The 17,044-nt window shown below is 37.1% G+C and overlaps 1 protein-coding gene across 2 annotated transcripts in view; it reads right to left on the bottom strand.

The window, feature by feature from the left end:
• The window catches only part of LOC145258302 (angiotensin-converting enzyme-like), a 136,824-nt gene that overhangs the window by 101,898 nt on the left and 17,882 nt on the right, over positions 1-17,044 (bottom strand). The window contains exon 1 of one of the 2 annotated variants that reach the window (XM_080116349.1): positions 4,594-5,286. The exons of the other annotated variant lie outside the window; for it this stretch is intronic. Coding sequence (XP_079972475.1) covers positions 4,594-4,821 — 228 coding nt within the window. The 5' untranslated portion in view covers positions 4,822-5,286. Of the gene's footprint in view, positions 1-4,593; positions 5,287-17,044 lie in introns of those variants that run through there. 2 annotated transcript variants of the gene reach the window in all.

The following is a 17,044-nucleotide window of genomic DNA, read 5'->3' as shown; positions in this document are numbered from 1 at the left end:
GTTGACCTTATTGATGATTGTATTTTCAAAAAGGTTGCGGATTTTAAATCCCCTAAAAAGTTTGGACCCTTGAAATGCCCGGTTTATTTGAAATTACCGTGGATAGGGGAGGGGAGTAATATAATTTCAAAAAAGATTCGAAGAAGTATTTACGATTGCTTCAATTCGGTGACCTTGCGTGTGGTATATACTACGAGACCTGCTTTTCCGTCTTTCCGCAAGGATAGTTTGCCTTACATCCAAAATAGTAATATTGTATATCAGTTTAAATGCCAGTGCGATGCTGGTTATGTTGGGCGAACATCCTTGCACCTTTTGACTCGTATAAACCAGCATGTTCCATCGAAGATCAGACAAGGGAGGATGGGGTTCGGAGGTCTCCCTCCTTCTGCAGCCTTGGACTCTGCTATTGGCCAGCATTTGGTTGACAACCCGTGCTGTGCCGATAGATATAAAATAGATTGGTTCGAGGTGCTACATAGAGCGGACTCCAAAAACCATTTAAAGATTTTGGAGGCTGTCTCTATCGCGGTGCGTCAACCTTCTTTGTGCCGGCAAAAAGAAACATCTAACGCATTGTTTCTCTTTGGGGAACTTTGAATTTTTTTTTTTCTCCCGCTTTTTTTTTTTTTTTCTCCCTCGTTGTGCCAACATTTTTAATCGTTTTTTAAACGTAAATAAATTTAATTAATGTCCCCGTACGTTGGCACATTAAATAAGTTCCCCTATAGAACTCTTTATTTTCGCCACAATATTATTTAGATTGCTATCGATTTTCTCCTGAAGAGATGATAGCCGAAAGAGCTCTCGAGAAACTTCCGCCTACCATTTTATTTAAAACCATATATAAATTCTGTACCTCTAAACATTTATTTAAATATATATATATATATATATATATATATATATATATATATATATATATATATATATATATGCATACGTATATATATATACGCATACGTGTATATATATATATACATATACGTATATATATACATATATACATATACGTATATATGTAGTACATATGCGTACATATGTACATATTCGTATATCTATCTATATATCTGTAAAAGTGAAAATGTCTGTGTGTGTGTGTGTGTGTATTTCTCTACCAAATAACTCTGTCAATTTTCGGTCTAGAGACTCGAGATTTGACATACGGGGTATTGAGATTTGGGGAAATCTTTTTAATCGGGTTTCGGCCAGAAATTTTGGTGTCAAGGAGTAAAAGTGCAACGATTTGATCTTTGAAAAACTCTACCAAACTCCTCTGCCAATTTTGGGTCTAAACACGTAAAATTTTAAATGTAGGTTACTTGGACATAGATCAAACTTTTAATTCTATTTAAGCCCCCTCCCCTCATAAATGTTAGTGGGTCAAAATTGGGGTCAAAGTTTTAAAAAAATTGACCTCTGCGGTCTCTACCAAATTACTCAGCTAATTTCTTGTCTAAACATTTCAAATTTTACATAAAGGTATTCAGAGATAGGGTACGCCTTTTAATCGATTTGTGTCGAAAATTTAAGCTGCCCAGGGGTCAAAGCAAACTACTTAGCCAATTTTGGGTCTAAACATTTGAAATTTTTTCATAACGGGTATTCAGACATGCGGCAAGCATTTTAGTCAGTTTTGGGCCGAAGATTTAGCTGCCAAAAGGTCCAAATTGTAAGAGTTGACCTTTACAGATTCTACAAAATTCCTTCGCCAATTTTGGGTCTAAAGACTTGAAATTTTTGATGCAGGTAACTTTGAACATGGGTAAAACTTTGTATTTTGATTTCAGACCAAAATGATAAATGTTAAGAGGTCAAAATTGGGGTCAAAGTTAACAAAATTGACCTCTGTGATCTCTGCAAAATTACTCAGAAAAATTATGAACAGTACATAGGGGCCGAGCAAAGCCAGGCTGAACTGCTAGTATATATATAAAAGTGAAAATGTGTGTGTGTGTGTGTGTGTGTGTGTGTGTGCGCGCGCACGTGCGCGTGTGTGTACATTTCCCTACCAAATAACTGTCAATTTTCGGGGAAATTTGACATACGGGGATTTGGGAAAATCTTTTTTAATCGGGTTTCGGCCAGAAATTTTGCTGTTAAGGGGTCAAAGTTCAACGATTTGACCTTTGAAAAGTTCAACCGAATTTTGGGTCTAAACACTTAAAATTTTAGATATCGGTTACTTGAATAGGGATCTAACTTTATAATTTGGTTTGAGCCCAAAACAATAAATGCTAAGGGGTCAAATTGGGGTCAAAGTTAAAAAATATTTTATCTCTGCCTATGTCTCTAACAAATAAGTCAGCCAATTTTTGGTCGAAACATTTAAAATTTTACATAAAGGGTATTCAGGCATAAGGAAAGCTTTTTAATCGTTTTTTTTTTTTTTTTTTTTTTTTTTGCTCAAAGTTTGACTTCCAAGGGATCCAAGTTCAAAAGATTTGAACATTGCAGTTTCTATCAAACTATTCAGCCAATTTTGGGTCTAAACATTTGACATTTTACATAAAGGGCATTCAAATACTCAATAAGTTTTTTAATCAGTTTTGGGGCGAAAATTTGGCTGCCAAGATGTCAAAGTTGAAAGAGTTGACCTTTGCCCATTCTACCAAACTCCTCCGTCAGTTTTGGGTTTAAACACTTGAAATTTTAGATGTAGGTTACTTGGATATGGGCCAGAGATTTTAATTTGATTGGAGCCCAAAACAATAAATGATAAGGGGTCAAAATTAGGGTCAAAGTAAAATAAAATTTGACCCCTGCGGTCTCTAGCAACTTTTCTCTATGGTAGTTAAGGAATTCTATTATACCATACATTTGCATACATTTTAATACATACATATGCATATAAAGTTATTAACACTACATATTAACATATGTATATATACGTATATATACATATGTATATGTACATATACGTATATATATATATATATATATATATATATATATATATATATATGTATTTACGTATATGTACATATGCATATATATACCTATCCGTATATATATGCGTATAAATACGCGTATATATATTTATACGTATATATACATATACGTATATATATATGCGCATAAATATGTGTATATATATAGACGAGCACACACACACCACACAAACACATCTACACACACACACACACACACACACACACACACACACACACACACACACACACACACACACACACACACACACACACACACATATATATATATATATACGTATGTATTTTATAGAGGGAATTAGACCTGGAGTGTAAAAAGCAAAGTTTATAATGTATTAGTAAATGTATTAATACTATTAAAAGAAAACAGCGTATTGTACTGTACACATGTAAAAAACATCAATAGGTATCAATATTGAGTAAAACGATTTAGAATTGTGAATTAAAAATCAGTTTCAAAAGGAAAAAACAAACAAAACCAACTCAAGTGTACGATCGTTTCGGAAACGAACAAAACCTTTGTCAAATTATTGTCAATTTCAATAAAATAGACATCGTTTACGTTTAATTCACAAGTATGAATCGTTTTACTCAATATATATATATATATATATATATATATATATATATATATATATATATATATTTATATGCGTATATATAAATACACATATTTATATGCATATATATATATACGTATATAAATATACATACATACATATTCGCATATTTATACGCATATATATATACACGTATATATATATATATATATATATATATATATATATATATATATATATATATATATATATATATATATATATATATAATAACAGGCTCGGGCTGTCTTTCACAGACTATGGATACCCACGAAGAGGCTCCTGCGCGTGAAATTTATAATCTGGTAGGATAGTGTCCATTCGATAATAATCCGGTGAAAAAAATTGAAAAAAAAAAAGGAAAATAAAAATAACATATTGGGATTATCGCTCGTATACGTGAACCAATCTCGGCCCTCTTTCTATTATTAATACGTAAAGTTGATTCTTATGTTTATTTTCCTTAAATAAAATCTAATTGAATCTTTAGAAATAGTTTTATGTGTTCTTGTGTAGTTTGGTGATGTTTTAAACCCGTACATTTCAGGTGCAAACATTACTTACGTATCATGTCAAAAATAGTATAGATTCAAACAATTACGAAAAATGATTACAAGTAGAACTAGAATTTATCGAATTATCGCGTTTTATCGATGTTTTTATATGGAAGAGTTGTGCGGCCATTTTTTTTTTATTACAAACTGATTTATTTCCTTTGATTTTAGTTACAGTATGTTATTTTAAAGCACAAAATGTTACAACATAATTGTGGATAATTTTTTGTTATAATATATCTAGCACATCTATTGTATCATTTTTCGTAATTTTTGGAATTTGTACTAATTTCGACATAGCACGTAAATACGTAATAGTATCATTACCCGATATTCGTTGGTTTAAAAACATCAATAATCTACATAAGCCTCTAATCATACATGGCAGCCATCTTAATTTTGATCTATGAAACAGGATATTGCGAATAATTTTAATTTTAATGTCCTTTTAATGTTTGCCGATGAAAATAAAACGAAAGGTTTATTTACCGAGCGTTTCTGTGCTGTTGCGTTATTCAAATCCGTCTCATAATTCCACGAGGAGAGCATATTGTTGTGTAAATATTGTGTATATTGTTTATCGTAATCTTGTAGCCAGCGTTGGAATTTGTGTTCAATTTCTGATAAAGTATGTCCGGTTGGTGCCGACAAAACGATGCACAACAAAACGGCCAAAGCGGTTTTGATGAAGCATTGTCGACGAAGAGATCCCAACATTATTAAGATCTCGTCCGCGTTTTGTTATTTATTATTATTTTATTTCTTTTTTTTGTGTGTGTGAGTGTGTGTGTGTGTGTGTGAGTGTGAGTGTGTGTGTGTGCCTATGTGCCTTCCTATTTAGGTTTTTTTGTTTGTGCGTATGTATGCGTTTTTTTTCTAACGTTTTTTTTTGTTTAAATACTTATTCTTGTTCTCTATGTTTTAACAAATAATCATATATATATATCTATATACATATCTCTCTATTTTTTTCTAAAGCATTTAACTCCAATTTAGCCAGAAAGCGTCGATCCAACTCGTGTTGTATTGAAACAAGATAGCAGTATCGCGATCTGCCTGGACGGCTTTAAGCTCAACGCGCACTGTCCTTGAAGCTGTTAAACATATCGCACTTATATATGCGTGTTTGTTATGTCACGCAAGAGCAGAGACGAAGTTACAGGCTTGCTGCTGTTGTAATGTGCGCGATTAAAAAAGTAATGAAAGAAAGAAAAAAGAAAATAATCCAGATGAGGTAGAGACTTTAAGAAAAGAACAAAAAAAAAAGGGCGGAGTTAAAAATCCGGATTGTAAAAACAGAGAGATCCTATCTACCCAGATAACACTCCGACCCAAATCCTGCCGGGCATGGGCTGATTTCGACTGGGAGGTGTGAGGGCTTAATTTTATGTTGCATTCCCTTAAAATGCTGTCGATTATCAAAGTCCAAAGGACACTCGAGGATAACGGTTACTGAGTGTCGAGTAGATTGTGAGACAACACCTTGATTGTCTGTAATGGCGGAACTTAGGTAGGTTTGATTAAGGAAACGGCTCAACAAGAACTTATTTGCATTATACTTCAAAACCACTATGTTGTAGTCAGCTGGGAAGCATTCCCACATTATTGTGTTCCACGGAAGGAATGTCTATTCTGATACTATACTTTATCGCTTCTGTCCTCGGTCAGTGAGGGAAAATCTAGCTCCCCAAGAAGAGACACTCTTCTTGGGAGGCACTCTTTTTGGGGAGCTAGATTTTCCTCACATTAAAAAAATTAGCCTTGTATCTAACTCTGCCCTCGTGGGTAGGCAAGTAATTAGGAACAGTAACAACATATAACAAACGTAAGCGTATGAGTTCCTATTTATTTCCCTCCCCACGAGGACAGGTCGTTTTTTTTTAATTTGAGGAAATCGAGCTTCCCAAAATCTGGTACAAAAAGATGAAATTGTAGTTACAGAACAGATACTACGCTTTGTCCCTAGCTAATTGATCAAGGGTGTCTACATTTCCAGCTTCGTAGTATTTAAGCTATTCGGACTACTGTTCTCATCTCGAGTGTTTTATGCACAACGTTTCGGTCGATGTAACCTCCCACTTTCTTCAAGTGTATCTTTCTGTCAAACTCGGGAATCTTTCTGTCGAACTCGGGAATCTGCTCGGAATCTCGAATGGAATTCATTATTTAATCCACGAGAGTAACATGCTCTCGTTTTGTGAGCCGTGCCCTAGTAGAAACTTTAAGTAATTCGCAATTATATTTTGAGTGTCGCCCACACCTCCAGAATTATAACTAAATTTTACCAAGTACTTTATCCGCTATGCGAGTTCGGCAAGATACACCCGAAGAAGATCAGAGGTTGCATCGACCGAAACGTCGTGCAAATAATACTCAAGATAAGAACAGTAGTCTTATTAATCCAAAAAATACGAATTATCAATCCTTATCTCAAAAATTCATAATGTGTTCCGCTTGTTATTGTTTTATTTTAATGGAATCGCTCCAGACAAGCCATGAAACCACTCAGTGTAATGAGCTAAATAAAATTAAAAAGACGATTAACGCAAATACAGGAGATGCCTATTGATCTTAGTATTGAAAAGACTAAAACTATGAGTAGGAGGAAAACAGTCAGCAAAAAGAGAGTAACACAATCCGCTTGATTGGCTTGGAAAGAAGCCAAAAGCGTTTTCAAGTAAATCTTGAAAAAATTGAAATGTCTATTTTTTGTCTTGATTATTTTATATTTATAAACTTGTCTCTCTACTGCCTGTCTGTCTGTCTGTCTCATATATATATATATATATATATATATATATATATATATATATATATATATATATATATATATATATATAGGGTGTCCCAACAAAATGTATACACTCTTTAAATTATCTCAATTTGCTACATGAATACGCTGCGCCACGTTCCCAAGAGATGCTTAGGAATAAAGAATGGCACTTCCAGCAGGACGGAGCACTTCCCCACTATCATCATGACGTAAGAGCATATGTTGATAGTCAACACGCTAATCCGATTTGACCCCGCATCACAAAACGAGCTACAATGAATGAGCTGAAAGCAACCATTGAAAGGAGATGTGTCAACGCACTAATTGAACTGATTAAGAACGTTTTCGATTCAGTCAGTGAGCGTTGTCAGCTGTTCATGGACAATGGCCAACAATTTCAACACTTCCGATAATTAGCTGCTTTCGATATTTGTTCACAGTATTTTGATACATAAAACTTTTCTTTCTTATAATAAATGTTGATTTTATAGTCATTTACATTTTATTGGGACGCACTGTATATATATATATATATATATATATATATATATATATATATATATATATATATATATATATATATCAAAAATGGTAATTAGTAAAAACCTAAACAAAGTGCTCAATACTATTGCAGAGCAAATATATATTTTATAAGCAGATAAAGCGGTAATATATATATATATATATATATATATATATATATATATATATATATATATATATATATATATATCTCACGCAGTCCTTCATAGCTGAATATGACTAATCAAAGTCTCAGTGCTGTATTCTACGGTGTTGTAACATTCCACGCTCCGTGTGGAAAGTTTCCCCACAAGTAGTACATAGGTAGTTACCAGGGTTTGTTCCTTTAGGAATGTTTTTGTTCAGATCTGGCCCTTATTTTTGTCTCTATTTCTGCCTTTCCTTTATGAAGGCTACTGCGCCAGCAACTTCGATCTCCTGCTAGCTCTTCCCAAGTTTTCGTGTTCATACTCATTGTGGCGCTTTATCACATCCTTGTTTCTGCCCACTAATCTTTTTGTGCCCGTTTTCCAATTATCCCTAGAATAGGATTTTTGGGATGCGATTGTTTTCCAACCATGGCTACATGCCTATCGCAGTTGTGTGATGGAGAGTACGACTTCTATGGCAAGGTATTTAAAAAAAAGAAGAAAGTCGACTGGGAAGCCATCAGGGATCACATCAGAGATGCCGCATGGGGTAGTATCTTTTATTCTCCGACGGAACTACATGCAAATGAAGCTACTGAATAATTTAAAGCAGCGATTGAGCACATGTTTCAGCACGGAAGTTTTATAGCAAACTCCACTCTTCTCAATGGTTCCCTTGTACTTTTTAAATTGCAATTACTCAAAGGCAGCATGCATCCTGTGATTTATCCACAAGTTCAAATAGAAAACAGTTTATAGAAGCTAGAAATAATTGTAAGAATGAAATAATCGCAGCCAAGAGCAGGCATACCGAAATCACCAGAAAACTAATCGCAGAAATTAGGAACTCGTGAATTGTGGAAAATTTATAATAGTGTAGTAAATACTGGGCAATCAACAATTCCTCCACTATTCAACAATTATAAGGTTCGCGTTAGGGTTTGTGTTCCGTGATAGAAGCGCTGGTTGGGTTTTATTAAATAAATACGTATTACATACGTTGGAAGTAAAAAACAACGAATTATTAAAAAAAAATGATATTTATTTTGTTTGAAATTTATGACTATATTTCGAAGATACACTTCATCATCAGTATGTCTTTCTTTTTTTCCCATGTTTTTGTTGGAGCATAGAATCAGTAGAAGTCTATTTGTGGTTTTTACGGTATATATATATATATATATATATATATATATATATATGAGGTTCTCTGCACAGCAACTGAAAAAGCTAACCTGCTTGCTCCCAACTCAAACTTAGACCCAACGAACCACCCACTCCCAAATTTTCCTTTTGCGAACAGAAGCCACACTTGATGATCTGAAAAATCACCCTTTCTCGTATTCATGACATCATAAAAACCTAAACATATCAGTAGCATGTGGTCCTCATCTTATCCCTACTATATTATTAAAAAGTGCTCCGCTGAGGTTGCCTCAGTTCTCTCCAAACTCTACAACAAATGCCACACCGAATCTTGCTTCTCTTACTGCTGGAACATTGCTTATGTGGTACCATTTTCAAGAATTATGGGGCAATTACTGATCCACTAAAATTTTCGCTAAAATCTTGAGTACTTAAACAATCAAGCACTAGTGTATCACCTTATAAATATTAAATTTCTTATGGATATATCTAAGGCTTTTGAAAGGGTTTGGCACGAAGGTCTCCTCATGAAAATAAAATCATACGGTATTACTAGACAAATATTATGTTTTTGCATAAGTTCCAGCCGTTTCATAAAAAAATTGTTCTAAAGCATGTTTTGATATTTGGCAAAATGTTATATATCATGAGAAAGAACGTATTCTGTTTTACCATATAACGGTTATCATTTTTTCTCATTTTTCAGAACCGTCAAATGGATTGTCACGTAGCTAAAATATCACATTTTCGACAGCTTCTTTTCGCCTTTAATCGTGATCAAAAAGCGAGTGAAATGACCAAGGATATTTGTGCCGTATATGGAGAAAACGCTATATTTGAGAGAACTCTTCAAGATTTGTTTACCAGATTCAAACCGAGGCCATCAAGAGTAAGTACAGGCCAATGAACTTTAAATATTTTACACATCTGAACGTAACGACTTTTAAATATTCTACACATCTGAACGTAACGACTTTTATTCTATAAATAGATAGGCACTCGACCATGTTATCCGGAAGTAGAAATCTTACGCTCTAGAAAGACATGATATGCCAGCTACCAGTTGACAAAAAGACGGCGGAGGGAACACTATGGCAAAAACGTTAAGTATATTTTTTAAAACTAATCCTAAATGTTTTTTTTTAAATTCATTATGTTACCTTGTTTAAACTTGTTTTTCGTGTTTTATTTATGTATTTTGTCTGTATTCTCCTGGCTTCTTGTCTGTATTTCTCCTGTCTTATCCGTGACACCCCATGCTACAAAGTTAAACGATAAAAACAAACAAAGTGCCGGCAACTAACGATAAAAGAAAAAATGACGGAAATTATTCTCTATTAGAGTAGACAAAGTTATAACTTTATTTAAGCAGTATACTTAATATATACTATTTCTGCAAGCTTGCCTGTATTGAAAATGCTTGCTTCCTTGCTGGCCAATCAAACCATCTAATATAGTTAGCCGTATGTTCAAGTACATTCGAAATATACTATAGTGCAAAGAAACAGTTACTTATGAAAACGAACCTCCTAAAGTAAAACCTTGAATAATTATCTAAACTCGAATGTAAATTAATATTAAGCCGACTTTACAAATTGATAATAGTTAATTATTGAATTTTAATTAATTATAAGGTGAAACTCTAATGATTCAAACTCGATAGATAACGATAAACTTCCACCCATTTATATGGGAGGGGGATTATCATCAAAAGTGTCCTGAATTGTTAACTTAGCACCGGACTTACTACCTAGATATAAATAAGTCACTTGTACCCATTCCCCTCCTCCCCCTTTTTTTAAAATGGAGAGTAGATAATACAGTGGATGTGTTATCGGCAGCTCCAGTAACTCTCGCTTCTCCTATTTTGTCATTCAGTCCTCATTCAATGAGTGATTTTTTTGACAAAGGGTGAAGAAAAAGCTGCTTAAAGGTCGGTAGTACTTGGTGACCAGTAGTCTGAGATGTCGGAAATTTTTCTGTTTCTGTCTGTCCTTGTGGCCATGTCACTAGTAAGGGTGCTGGAGGTAAACGTTTTGTCTGGGCTGACGTTATCCGCCTGATAGTCAGGGACCCGAACCTTGGATTAACCACTAAGGAGGCTGTCCTATCAGCAGGCGCAAAGTACTGGGACTGCTGTATTGCCATTTGGTGAGTGGATCTGGACCATGCAATAGTCTCTGGTGGGGCCTCTCGATGCCATACTAGTGGGTAATTGTTACGGCTTTACCTTTTCGTGTGCTACAAAAACAAAATTTTCCTGTCTTTTTCTCTCTTACTTTCCCTCTCTGTAATGCTCTAACCAAGTATGCCGACCTATTCCACAAATCCCCAAACCTCAACATGAAATATCTCCAGAATAAAAACTCGATTAAACCTAGAACCCCATCTTCCAACGTAGACCCCTACTACCAGGTCTCCTTCTTCAACATCAGGGGTCTACGTTCCAACTTTCCAGAGGTTGAACCCCAATTACAGGAGACGAAACTGGACATATTATTTCTAAGTGAAACTGGAATAGGGCCGACCACTTCCCTAGATGAGTTCATAATTAACGGATGCTCTAATTTAACAGCTAAATCTGACACCCAAGATCGCCATGGGCATGGAATATGTGCCTACATTAAGGATGGCTTCCCGTATGTCAGGGATATCTCTAGAGAAGATCCTAATTTACCCTATACGTGCTTCAAGGTTGCACTTGCTAACACCACTGCATTTATATTTGCCCTCTATAGGCCCCACAACAGCGGAGTTACTATCTTTAAGAGCATATCTGAGAAAATAGACCACATACTGTCTTCACATCCCTCGGCTAACATCCACATCTGTGGTGACTTCAACGTCCATAACGTGGGATGGCTGACCCATTCAAATAAGACAGATGATGAGGGGAGGTTTTGTCATGATTTTGCCATTGCTTATGACCTCACTCAGATTGTCCGTGAACCCACCCGTGTGCCCGATACACCCGGTCAATATGCAAGCCTCCTAGACCTTTTTCTCTCAACTTCCCCTGAGCTATGTTCATGTTCCGTTCATTCTCCTCAAGAATCCTCCGACCACTCCGTCGTATCAGTTAAGATAAAAACGAAATGTAAGAAGCCCCCAGACGTACCCCTCCACTGTACTCTATACCGATACTCTATGGCTGACTGGGATAGCTTCCGTACATTCATATCTGATTTACCTCTGCACTCCATGTTTAAAAAGGAAGTGTCCTCTATAGTATCAGATCTGACCGAATGGTTAATTGTAGGCATAGACCAATTCATACCATCTAAAAAACTCCAACAAAAACCTAACAGCCCAGCCATGGTTCTCCTCAGAATGTGCTGCTGCTATCGCGCACAGAAATCACTTTTTCCATAGCTACCAACGTAATAGATGCACTGAGACTAAAGCTGCTTTCAGGACTTCCAGCAACCACTGTAAAAGAGTAATAAAAAATGCAAGAGAACTATATGCCCAGTCTGTTAAATCCAAGGTAGCTGATCAGCGGCTTGGTTCCCACCAGTTTTGGCAAATAACAAATAGGATCCTGAACAGAAGTGTGCGTTCTATCCCAACCATTATCAATGGAGCAGAGGTCATCTCGTCAGCGTCAGACAAGACTAAAAACTATTTGCAAAGAACTTTGCAGCTAATTCTACCCTATGCGACGAAGGCCATCAACTCCCCATATTTCCTCCTATAACACAGAACAAGCTAGGTAACATACAAATATCCGTGCATGAGGTCGCCAAGCTAATCAAGAACCCAGATTCCAGTAAAGCAACTGGCCCTGATGGCATCCCAATTATAATGTTAAAAAAGCTTCAACCAGAACTTGCTCCCATACTTACGAAACTGTTTAAGCGCTGCCTTAAGGAGAAGTGCTTTCCGACTCCCTGGAAGACCTCATCAGTTTGCCCTATATTTAAGAATTCAGGTGATAAGTCATCTCCCTCTTAGTACAGACCAATAAGTCTCCTGTCTGTTATGAACAAGTTGCTGGAATCCATATTAAATAGAGAAATAGTCAACCACCTCAGCAGGAATAACCTTCTTAGTGACACACAATATGGTTTCCGCTCTGCAAGATCTACCACAGATGTGCTGACGGTTATATCCCACAGGATTAGTGAATCTCTTGACAAAGGCTTCCTTTCTAGGGCAATTGCTCTTGACATATCAAAGGCCTTCGACAAGGTATGGCATAAGGGTCTACTTAATAAGATTTCCAGCTACGGTATAACTGGAAATGTTTTCTCAATCATTAAATCATTTCTCTCCGATAGGCTCATAAGAGTAGTGGTAGATGGACAAAAATCGGAAGCCTGCAATATAAATGCTGGAGTCCCTCAGGGGTCAATCCTGGGCCCAACTCTCTTCCTGATCTACATCAATGACCTCCCTAAACACATACTTAAATCATTCGTTGACATCTATGCTGATGACACGACCATCTACGGCAACACATCAAAGGCTGTAAATGACAAAGTTCTCTCTGATTCTCTCTCCTCTGATATCGAGCGCGTGGTTCAGTGGGGGAAGATGTGGCTGGTTACCTTTAATGCATCCAAAACCAAACTCCTATCCTTACATCATCAACGCTCTGATCCCCATCTGGCATCAATTGTGATGGATGGCTCTCGTCTGGGTGAGGCCCCGTGTTTTGACAAGCTTCTGGGTTTGACCTTTACTCCTGATCTGAAATGGAACACGTACATCAAGTCTGTCGCCAAGGTCGCTGGAAAGATGGTGCGATCCTTCTACCGCTCCAGAAGATATCTCACTACTGATGCAATTCTCTATCTATATAAAAGCCAAGTACGTCCAAGGATGGAATACTGCTGCCATATCTGGGCAGGAGCTGCTAAAAACAGCCTATCCTGCCTTGACAGAGTACAAAATAGACTTCGTGGCTTAGTGGGGGATGGCCTTTTCTCTACCCTGCAACCTCTCTCCCACAGAAGAGACGTTGCGAGCCTATCCTTGTTTTATCGTTATTTCCATGGCTGGTGCTCCTCTGAACTCCAATCTCTGGTCCCCCTCGTCAATCTTTCACGAAAAACACCCGTCTAGCTGAATCCACTGTGAAAAATTTCCCCCACTCTATATCTGTGCCTAAATCAAAACGCGGATTCCATGAACAAAGCTTCTTTCTTAGAACTGCACGCCTGTGAAACTCTGTTCCGTCTGCCTGCTTCCCACCGGACTACAACTAGGTATACTGTACCTAAAGTTTCTTGTGTTCAACCACGTGACCACGCTAATAGCCATAAAAATATGTTTCGTTGCCCCTTGTGGTAATTTAAACGTATTTTTTTTCTAAAGAGAAAAAACAATTCTTCATTTGGATAATTATATAATTGTACATTCATTTGGATAATTTTAATCGAACAAATTATAACAGTAAGTGTTGTAGACCCGGACTGGTCACAAATGAAATAAACAACAAGTAGTGTAAAGTGTATAAAATATAATATGTATTTATCATAAAGAATACAGGAGCCATTAAAGTCGTATGAGAGGAACGTGTTCGTAGCATGCGGTTAAACATGGTATGAATGTCTCCATGTAGTCTCTGAAACCAGTGTTATTCATAGGACTGGTTGATTCCACTTAGTTCTCAAATAGGGGTGATTTGTACCCCCCTTTCACCTGGAATGATCGTATAGCTCTTTTTCCTGGGGTTGATCTCTATCGGGTCGGTCATTTTCCTTTTTCTGGAGGACCGGCGTTGTCCGGCTGCTTGTGGTGTTACCAGGTCGACCGTGTCATATATCTGGTCCATTACTTCTTCTTGTTCAGCAGGAGGTCGTCTTTCGTCATCTGCTATACGTTTCCGAATCAGGTTTAAATGTTTCTTTTGAGTAAATCTGGGACCTTCGATAATGTAAACCATCCGCCCAATCCTTTTCTAGACCTTTCCTAGCTTCCACATCGCTTTTTGTGTACCTGGAAAATACCTTTTCACCAGGTAAATACCTCTTTGGGAACTATAGTATTTGGCGGTTTCACCTGTTCTGGCAAAAGTTTCTCGAAGACCGGCCTAATTTTCCTCGCGAACATTAACTCTACCGGCGACATCTTCGATGGAGTGCTTTCATTTGGCGTAATTTGATAAACTTGTAAAAACTGTTGTAGCGCCTTTTCTGGGGGTGTTTCTTTAGCTTTCTTCAGGGCTCTTTTCAGCGTGTCTACAAACCTCTCTGCCTGACCGTTCGATCGGGGATGATAGGTTGGCGTCGTTATGTAGTTAACCTGAAAATCCTCGCAGAAGCTTTTAAAATCTGCTGAAGTGAATTCTGTGCCGTTGTCTTACATTAGACAATCAACCACACCAAACCTAGCGAACAATTCGTGAAGAGCACTAATTGTAAAATCCGTCGTTGGACATTTACATCGAAATACCTCAGGCCATTTTGAAAAACTGTCTACTACTATTAAATAATCGTTTCCATCCAGTGGCCTGCGTAATCTATGCGTATTCTTTGCCATGGGTGGTCCGTTTTAGGCCTCGGGCTAAATTGTACTGGGGTGCTTTTGCAGCCAACGCGCATCCCTTACATGACTTTACCGTGCCTTCTATATTAGTGTCCATACTCTTCCAGTAAACGTAGGACCTCATTAGGCTCTTCATTCGCGTAGCCTCAGGGTGCCCCGTATGGAAATCCTTTAGATTTTCTTTTGTGATTGCTGGGATTACTACTCTTTCTCGGTACAACAGTACCTCATTCCGCCGCCGATTTATCCGATTGAATTTTTTGTTTCATTTCTTTGATGAAACTATCGTCTTCAGCCTCCCTTATTATATCTTCCAAAAGGACTGGTAGTTCTTTGATCGTATTACACAGTATTTGTGCATAGTCCTTTTCACTTTGTAGTGACACTATTACTGTGTCTTCCAGCGGTTCCCTTGAGTTCGGGATTAATCGTGACAATCCGTCTGCGTGACTTAACTTCGCAGATGTAAAAAATGCCATGCTGAAATCGTAATTCAGTAGAATGGTCCCCCATTTTTGCAGTCTGTTGGCTGTGTAAGTTGGCAGACCTTTTTTAGAGCCAAAGATGGTTATAAGCGGCCAATGGTTTGCAAGTTAAACTTACGACCGTGTAAAAATCGGTGGAATTTTGTAACACTGAATATGATCCTCAGTGCTTCGTTTTCGATTTGGGAGTAATTCTTCTCGGCAGGCAGTAAATTTCTTGACACATGGATGATCGGCTTAGTGGACCCATCAGACATCTTGTGTAGAATGCACGCCACAATCCCATAAGAACTTGCGTCAGTTGCGACAATAATCACTTTTTCGGATTGAAATGAGTCAGAGATAAATCTGACGTTAATGCATCTTTTAATTTCTTAAACGCTGTTTGGCACTCAGGCGTCCAGTCCCATTTTTTGCCCTTTTTTAATAGTACATTCAATGGCGCAAGCAATCCATACATGTTCTTAATGAACGTTTGATAATAGTTCGAAAGCCCTAAAAACCTCTGCAATGTAATTACATTATGAGGTTCTGGCATGTCTTTTATAGCTGTGCACCTCTCCGGATTGGGTTTCCTCCCGTCCTTATATATGATATGACCCAGGTATTTAATTCTCCCCCCCCAACTCGCATTTTGCTTCCTTCAATGTGAAGCCGTATTCTTTTATTCTGTCAAACACTTGAAATACATGATCTCGATGTTGTTCAACATTTTGACTACGCATAAGAATATCGTCCAGATAGCTTATTGCGAAATCCAAATCGCTTAGCAAAGTATCGATTACCCGTTGAAAAATTGCAGGTGTTACTTTTATACCAAATGCTAATCTATTTATAAATTTATAAAGTGCTTTATGCGTTGAGATACACAAAAGTTTCGAGCTATCTTCCTCTACTGGTATTTTTAGGTATGCCTCGCTTAAGTCTATTTTGGAAAAAAAATTCAGCCATTTAACTTAGCGAATATTTCGTCTGGGTTTGGTAGTGAGTAGTGATGGTCCTTGAGCGCCGCATTCAATCCGGTCGAGAAGTCCGCGCATACCCTAATCCTTTTAGAATTTTTTTCACGTATAATGTGGGGGCTGCCCACTCACTATAGTTAATAGGGGTCACAATCCCAGCGTTAACCAGTCTTTCTAAATTTTTTCCCTAGAAGCGAACGGTACGCTCCGTGGCTTTTTGAATATTGGTTTTGCTTCATCCAGCAATTCGAATCTTTTATTTTTGTGCAGCATCCAAAGAGAAAACACTTGGGAAATATTTTTTTAGATCTTTTTTAAGTTTGTCGGCTTAGGCCGTTAGTTTGTCGGCTTAGGCCGTTAGGTTGTCGGCTTAGGCCGTTAGGTTGTCGGCTTAGGCCGTTAGGTTTTCAA

This window comes from Euprymna scolopes, chromosome 33 (genome assembly GCF_053919585.1).
Source record: "Euprymna scolopes isolate OS-2025 chromosome 33, ASM5391958v1, whole genome shotgun sequence".
Classification (NCBI taxonomy): Eukaryota; Metazoa; Mollusca; class Cephalopoda; order Sepiida; family Sepiolidae; genus Euprymna; species Euprymna scolopes.
This window is presented reverse-complemented; position numbering and strand designations above follow the sequence as displayed.